Genomic DNA, 8,653 nt, shown 5'->3' on the forward strand with positions numbered 1-8,653 from the left:
TTGATGAGTTTCACCGGTTACCGCTGAAGCTGAAGGGAAAAAAAGAGCGGGTGCTGTATCTGCTCCCCCTTACGTGTTCCAGGAAAAGACACTGACCCACTATTGACATTTGTGTGTTTGAGGAGTTAAATGTTACATTACGCAAAGGTCAGAGAAGAGTAAACAGTTAGAGGCAGAGATGGAGAGAGACGGAGAGTTTTTTTTTTTCCCCTTTCAAGGAGGAAATTGAAAGCGCTGACGAAAATGAGAAAATGTAAAGAGAACTCTTGCGGGCAAACCTTCTTGGCATGAGGTCGAGCTGTGTAATGTGCAGGTGGTTGCATGGGTGTGTGTGAGGGAGACAAGCAATAGTAATGGAAAAAAAAACCATGTTAATATGAAAAAATGTGATCTTTATTCAACATTTCCACACATATTTCTAATATACATATTTACACCTTTTGTACAATGAATATATCTCGTATGTAACCCGTGTGGACCAGTAATAGCCTCTAGGTTGTGTCACAAATACATAATTCACAGTGCAATATGAAGTTTGTGCACCCGTGTCAGTTTACTCTACGTGTCACATGAATGTGTGACTCTGCTTGTACGAACCAGGAACAAAATCCTAAATCTCTGAAATTACTTTTCTGTGAGAAACAATTCAGATTGTCACAAATCCGTTCCCATCTGATACCTCGAGCAGATGAGGGAAAAATAATTAAAGAACCGCAGCAGACGTTTTATTAGCCTACTGGTTGACCCAAAAATGTAATGCACAGCGCTTCTCAGATATGCCAGATTTAGTACCGTCTTCAAAATGATTGTGCCAGAATGAAATAGCTGGCTGCAGATCTAGCCTGCAAGGATAAACGTCACTGAAGCTCTGCATCCACCTGTCACAATCCAAGACAAAACCTCTTTTAGAACGTGGTGCATCATGTCTCCAACTATGATGACTAGTCTCCTTGGATACAGCTTCCAAAAAAAAAAAAAATCAAATAAAAAGGAAAGGGAAAAAAGTACCATAAAAGAGGTGAAACAGTCAGAACAGATTCTTCCAGCCAAGGTCAGGACCATTTTCTACAGACACGCTCAAGTGTTGAGTCATCATTAGACAACCAACATCAAATATCGCCTGACTGCGACTGATTCAGAGACGTTCAGTTTATGAAACACAGTGATACGGGCACAGCTCAGCTTTGTTAAAGCAACACAGCTTGACATAATGTTCCAACAGAAATGAACAAAACACGTTCAACTGCTCAACTGAGAAAGTCTTCATTTTTCTGAAGTGGGTTTCTTTCTGACTTGGTGGTTCCTTAACTGGATATTTGACACATTTCTTTAAACAACAAAATACAACATTGTTGGATTGAGAGATAACTCATGGCGTTGTAATTCAAGCGGAAGTACTATTTGAATTGTCTGTTTATTTTAACTTTTTCCCCTGAAAAGCAGCATGCATTTAGGCTTAAGATGTATCCGACCATCTCTGTTGCTGCAAAGGCATGTGACCAAGTCTGATTTTATTTTAAGAAGCATTAGTGTTGGCTAACTGCACATGCAGCGTTTCAGAAGAGCTGAACAGATTGATTACAGTCACATTTAATAGACACTTCCTGTTCTGATGCGACCTTTTTAGAGGATATATTCAGATATGAGCATGTTTTTGAATAGTTAAATGATTTAGTTTTAACTGTTAAAAATAAAAAATAAAATAAAATAAAATAAAACTTCCTCTGTTAGCCATTTACAAGGACTTGTGTTCGCCCAGTACCACTGCTTATTATTGAGTGTGTGTGTGTGTATGTGACTTTTCAGTGAGTTTTACACTCGTAACATCCTGCCGTTCTCAACCTTCTGTGAAGGGTGTGAGATTTGTAAAAGCTCTCTACTTGCTGAGACGTTGCCAGACTGGCAGTGAGACACCTTCGTAGCGTCCCCGCTGAGTGTGACACATCAGTCCTCTGCTAAGCGTCTTTCTCACTCTATGACACTGCCTGCTGCGAGACGTCAAGCTTGTGCTAGGCCTTCCTCGAGCCGGTCTGTGAGTCAGCCGGCGGAGCCTCCAGCCTGGTCGGAGACTAGAGTGAGAGGAACAATGTCACGTCTCCTCGCCTCCCATTCAGGATTCATCTAATGCTTTCTGAAGCCTTATGAGTCCAGGCTGAGAGCAAGCATCGGTGACTATTGTTTGCCATGGGTTAATTCTCTGTGATACACTCATAGTAGCCTGCAGAGATTATCTTGTGAGCGTAACCTGGCAAATTCAAGTCCTTGTTATTTCTTTTAGCACCAAATAATTTCGAAAACATACATAAAGAAACACAAAGAAGGATCATGGTGAACAATGCCCTTAATAAGTAACACACATACGACCACAAAATACAGTACAGTGAGTTCTTGTAGAAAGCTTGAGGGTGTATGTACACTCAATTCTACACAAATGGGTTTCTAAATGTGCCATTGTAAAAACACAACAATGGATCCCTCATAGCAATTCCTGTTTTGGTCCCTCAGCCAGTCTCAGCTGAATCGAGTCTGTCAGCAGAACAGATCATCATCCTCTTCCACATTAAAGGATGGCACCATCTGTTCTGCCGAGCTCACTTCCTGTTCACCCAGTGCCACTTCCTGTGACGACGGCGGCTGGTGGAACCACGGGTGAGCAAGCAGCTCATTCGCCGTGAGTCTCTCCCAGGGTTCCTTCCTCAGCAGGCTCTGGAGCAGACACTTGGCCCTGGGCGACAAGCCCTCTGGCAAACAGCACTGGCCTCTGCGGATTTTGGAAAATAGCGTGGCCGGGTCCGGGTCATGGAACGGGTAGCGGCCAACCAGCATGGTGTACAGCATGACCCCCAGGCTCCACATGTCGGCCATCTTGCCAGAGTAAGGCGCGGAGCCGCTGAGGATCTCTGGGCTGACGTAGGCAGGGCAGCCGTGGGTGTCTGACATGGAGTCGTCGCTGGGGTCCTCTAGGACGCGACAGTCCTCGAGGCTTTCTAGTCTCACCTGTGTCCTGTGAAGAAAAAGTCAAAATAAGGTCAGGACATTTCAAAGGACCTTTAAAGTTTAAGTTTAATGTAGTACATTCCTTTCTGTTAGCTGCATGTTTACTTCCACATTTGAGGATCCCCTTTCTACAACGGCAGCTACTAGCGAGAGCTTTAGTCACACTGTAACAGCGACATCATCTGTTATCTTGTACACTTTGTAGTGAAAACCAAAGTCCATCCCCCCCAAGATCAAACTCTGCATGTCACAAGCAGAATATTTTTTGCAGAATGTCATCTTGTTGTTGGAAATGATGTCCTCAGAGTTCTCATGTTCAACAATATTTAAAATCAAAGTCATTCCTTGATCTAGTACAACACTGATAGTGTGTAGTGTTTGTGTGTGTGTGTGTGTGAGTCTATTTATAACAGTGGCTTTGTTTAACACCGTCAAACATTTCAGTGTTTTATTAAATGTAAGTCACTGATTGCATCACAGGAAAAACAAGCATCCTTCCTTGAGCCTTAAGCGGCACAGAAGACAGACAGATGGACACACGCACACACACACACACACACACACCCACACACACACACACACACACACACACCACAGACACCAGTGAACTCTCTATGACCCAAGTGCACAACAGTGAGTCCAGTTTGAGAATCAGAGCTGCCTAAATACATTTCCAATGACTTCCTGGCACACATGGTCACATGCACACTCACACACAAAAATATACAACCCCTCCTCCTCCTCCCCTACTCGCACTCACAATGCTATATTTAGCCATGTTAATGACAGGACGATAGGTTTAGTCCAACACTGGAGCAACTGAGATTGTGAAAGTGTATTTACGGACATAATAGGACATTTACGGCTGAAGCGCTCTTTCAAAATGATTGATGGGAATGGGAAAATTAATTATTAATTTTCAACAGCGACAGACGTGCCGGGATTTTAATTCAAATTTAATTTGTGCCTCTTAAGATTTGCTCCCAAGACTAACACAATGATTGAGGCTTTATCAAGTAGTATGCTGCTTTATCTCACATTCAGAGGGTCGACTGACTGTGAGACACTTCAGCTGTCAGACAGAGTGGCTGGAGAGAGAAATAATCAGCCAGAGAGGGGATGAAAAGAGTGACAGCCAGAAGGACCAAGATAGAAAGCAAATGATATTTAAACACCAAGATAGTGGAGGAGATAAGTCAGGGGAGGAGAGCGAGCGATGGAGACAGAAAAGGAAACAGAACAGAGAGAGTTTAGAGGGGTGGAGAGAGTGACTCATCCTTCTGTTGAGAGTACATTTCTCTCTCTCGCTCTCTCCGCGGCTATCTGCACCTGGGTCCCACACTCGCGGCGCCAGCCATCCCATAATTACCCTCAAATGGCTGTTGCCACATCAGTGACGCAAGGGAAGGCCGGCCCAGCAGTGAAGCTCTGCATGCTTTGCAGTGCTAGTCACTTTCCCTAAACTGGCTTTTCCAAATGGTGTGTGTGTGTGTGTGTGTGTGTGTGTGTGTGTGAGAGAGAGTGAGAGAGTGAGAGAGTGAGAGAGTGAGAGTGAGAGAGCAAGAGCGAGAGAGAGAGAGAGAGAGAGAGCATTTGTCAAATTGTTGTGACTTTCTGGCTCGGGTGCTGCATTGTTGGCAAGGATATTGCATCACAGCGTGATTGTTGGGGTTTGAAAGATGCTCGATTTTGGATTTGGAAAACTGTATGACGGGATTGATGAGGTCACGCAGAATTGCAACATTTCAAGGAGACTTATATCGATGTGCGTCAAAAGTCTGTCTGTGATCGGATAGAGGCAGCCATCTCGGGGTGAACGAAAGCTAAATTCCACACTATCGGCGAAATCTGCAGCTTTTTAAAACATTTTTTACAGTCACATCATGGTAAGATCATCCGTAGTGGCAATGCAGTATGTCGCCAGCCAAAGTGTGAAGAGAAGTTAAGAAAGATGTCATCCCACAACTCTAGGGTCAAGTGGGTCTTGTGGATGTACCAGCATCAATGTTGCAATGCTGTAACTCTGCTAACAAAATACTGAATTAAAAGCATACGCCATTGAACTGGCTCTGAATGTTTAATCAGCGTTCATACAGACATGCATGTACATAGAGACACACACACACACACACACACACACACACACACACACACACACACACACACACACACACACACAGAGAAAATGAGCTATGCAGCCCCCCCCCCTCCTCTTCCCCTCTGCACATATACTCTGTGACTCATCGCTCTGCAGCCGTATAGCTATCAGAGGGACACAACCAACTTCAACTTCTCTCACTGGCTGTCTGCTCTCATTCATCCAGTGTGACCCTGCTAACCCAGAGGTCATGGCTGGAGAATGTTACTGTTGAGAAGTCTCCATGAAAAAGGGCCTTTGGAAAGCCAAAGCGGGGGGGGGGTTGTGCTACATCAGCGGGCGCTTACAGGAAAGAGTGTGACGCAAGGGCAAAGAGGCGACAAATAGTTTTGTAAGCAGGGGTTTTGTGTGTCTTCCTGAACCGAATGTGTAGCACGATGCAGACATTAGGGCGCATGTGTGTGGCAGCCAGTTCCAAGCACAGTGCTTTGACCTACTCCATCATGCATGGATGAAAGTGTATTTGAATGAATCCTTGTTGGAAGCATCAGTTATTCTGCGGAATAATTATGATGTAATTTATGAATAAATAATGAGGCATAAATATATTCTAAGATATAGACTGCAGAAGGGGACGATTGTCTCATTCACCAGCCTCGTCTCGCAGCTCTGCCAAACTACCACCCACTGCATTCACACGTGCATGCGCGCACGCATGCAAAACAAACACGCATACAAAGAGACACGTCGAAAGTGAGAATGGGAGACAGACACAGAGGGCGAGAATCTGGGAAGCTATGCAGTCTGCCTCCACAAGTACAGAACCTCCTACTCTATCTGCGCCCACATCGATATCTGCACACATGGCCTGTGTGTATCAGCTGCTGCCGCGTTTTGCTCTGTGCCTTCACTGGCTCGTCCCACTGCACTGCATGTAATTAAATCTGAGAGCCTCTAAATTAAGTTAGCTGTTTATTTGAGCTGAATGAAACTTGAGACGAATGAATGTGACGCTGAGCAGGTGCACGGTTACAATTGCGAGAAAGCTTTCAGGTGTCATCTGACACTGAGGACCAGTATTTTAAGTGTGTTTAAAGTACTGCAAGGGATGTGCTTCTCACCTTTTCTCATCTGCGAAGACAAACTTTCGCAGTTTGAGGTCACCCAGCACGATGCCCTCCTGGTGGCAGTGTGCCACAGCCAGGGCCACCTGACGGAAGAGCCTGCAGGCGTGCTCCTCGTCCAGCCTGCGACAGCTTTTCACCAGGGTGTGCATGTCCCCGAAGTCCTTGTCCAGGAACACGTAGGCTTTGCGTTCGCCAAGGATGATGTCCCTGACTCCGGCCACATTCTTGTGGGCTGGCAGGATCCCGTAGGCTCTGATCTTTTCCTGGTACACCCCCATATCAAAGACCTAAGAGAGGAGAGCAGGATGGAAATTAGGAAGATTCAGAGGGAGGGAGGGAGGGAGGGAGGGAGGGTGTGTGTGTGTGTGTGTGTGTGTGTGTGTGTGTGTGTGTGTGTGTGTGTGTGTGTGTGGAGGAGGCAATGGGTCAGTGTGTTCTTAATAATCATCTGAGGAAACAAGCATGCAAATTTGGCAGCGAGTTAAAAAAAAAGAAAGGCATAGGATATGCATTGATTCCAGCTGCTTTTGCAAGAGCATGACAAATGAATCAGCAAAGCATGAAGCGATTAACTTTATTAATCAACAAAGCCAAACGCCTGCAGGTCTATCATGCAAAAATAATCACATAGATATGGAGCAGCGGAGGGTACACTCATTACCATGAGTCTTTGCCTCATATGTTTGCATTTTGTGTGTGTCACGGCGCGGCGTATTGCAGTGACGTGTATGCAAATGAGCCGAGTTGACAGACACTGTGTTTGAAGCCACAGTGCCAAGGAGAGGTGGGTTTCAATAGGTAGACTATATTTCTAACACACAGCAGAGCCTACGGGGCTGACCGGTCCTTCGTGCTCTTTGTAAACATGTTTGAAATAATCTAATGTAATTCAGAATTTAACTATCTTGAACTATCACTCCTGTTATTACGCAAAGTGTGACACATTTCACGTGAGACTGACATTTGGTGAGCAAGTCGGGCTGAATCCTGATGACATGTCAGACGGGCTATTGAGCAACGCGATGAAACACCATTCATTCAAAGACAATTGCACAACGACGGGATTGCGCATACCTTGCACAGCTGCTCGTCGCCGGTGTCGGTGTTCATCGCGCTGTGCACGCTCTCCCGGTCCGTTAGAGGTAGAAGCAGAAACGGTCCTATCCTGGATGGCCCCTGGTGGGTCGCCGGGAAAGAGTTTGAGACGGGGCTCACCGGGGAACCAGGAGAGGTGCCTAGGAGTCCCTGCGTGTCCCCCGCCTCGGCGCTCAGCCTGGCGCATTTGGCCGGCGGCTGATCGTCTGAGTCCAGCCGCTTGTGCGCGACTCTCCCGATGCGGATGCAGGGTGCCGGGCTGCTCCACTGCAAGTTCATCCTGATAGACCGATTCACCTTCAAAGCAAAAAACGAGACCCCGACTGGTTTAGTATGTGTCCTTTTAAAAAAAACTACAAACGTTGCACTCCATTTCTCCGTGCGAGATCCATTCTAGTTGAGCTATACATGAAACTTCAGCGGATTCAGGAATAATCCGACCCACGTCCTTTTTAGGAGAGCGAATGCCCGTGGCTCTGAGGTCCGTGTAGTTCTAGTGACAAAATCCCGATCCCTCAGATTCCAGACTGAGAAAGAGAGACAGAGAGAGAGGGGAAAGAGAGAGAGAGACAGAGAGAGAGACAGAGTATGAAAGAGAGACCGCCTCACACTCGCAGAGAGGCAGAGAGTGAGTGAGCTCCGGTGATGTTGAGCTCAGAGCTCAAACACTCCGCCCGACCAGTCCAGCCTCCTGGTGACACAACCATTGAGCAATCCTGTAACGGCACCGACTCGAGCTCAGCTCTGATGAAACCGCCGGCTGTATTACCTTTCTGAGAAACCTGCGTGACCATATGGCGCAAACATTCGTGTTGTTTTTTTCCTCTGTTTGTTTGTTATGGTGTCAACATTCTCTGAATTACTGCTCTGAGATTTTGCTGATGCTGGGGAAAAAAACAAAAACCTACCATGTGAGAGGAATGAAGAAATCATCTGCTACTTATCATGGCTGCCTCATCAAGCATGCTCACATGTTTTAGACAATAATTAACAATCCTTAAAGATCTCTCTCTGACTCAGTAATTTCCTTAATGTTCAGCCATTTATGGCAACAATCTCTCCACAGACCTCCTGTATGGCACCTGAGCTGTTTGCTCTCCAAATGTTGGGCCTCAAGTGTGAACTAGCCCGCACAAAGCTCCAGTGTATGAGCCTTAACTCTAGCTTTAACATCACCACGATATTTTCCCATGCTGGGCTTGTTTGTTATGTGGATATGACTCACCCTTATAAAGCCTTAGTGGTGCTGGGCTATAAGCATTCACATAAAATATGCCAGCGCGGCTCCGTAAACAACATCATAGCAGCTGGGCTCCCAGGGACGCCGATCCCAAGT

General features: G+C 45.9%; 1 protein-coding gene across 1 annotated transcript; it reads right to left on the reverse strand.

The window, feature by feature from the left end:
- Positions 1–371: 371 nt before the first annotated feature.
- Positions 372–8,016, reverse strand: trib1 (tribbles pseudokinase 1). Its single transcript, XM_068728563.1, has 3 exons — positions 7,297–8,016; positions 6,217–6,509; positions 372–3,004 (listed from the first exon to the last, which is right to left on the reverse strand). Exons 1-3 carry the CDS (start codon positions 7,594–7,596, stop codon positions 2,530–2,532), a joined length of 1,068 nt encoding a protein of 355 aa, XP_068584664.1. The 5' UTR covers positions 7,597–8,016; the 3' UTR covers positions 372–2,529.
- Positions 8,017–8,653: the final 637 nt, after the last annotated feature.

Source organism: Cebidichthys violaceus, unplaced genomic scaffold (genome assembly GCF_023349555.1).
Source record: "Cebidichthys violaceus isolate CVI_PGR_0920_01 unplaced genomic scaffold, fCebVio1.0.p SCAF_42, whole genome shotgun sequence".
NCBI lineage: Eukaryota > Metazoa > Chordata > Actinopteri > Perciformes > Stichaeidae > Cebidichthys > Cebidichthys violaceus.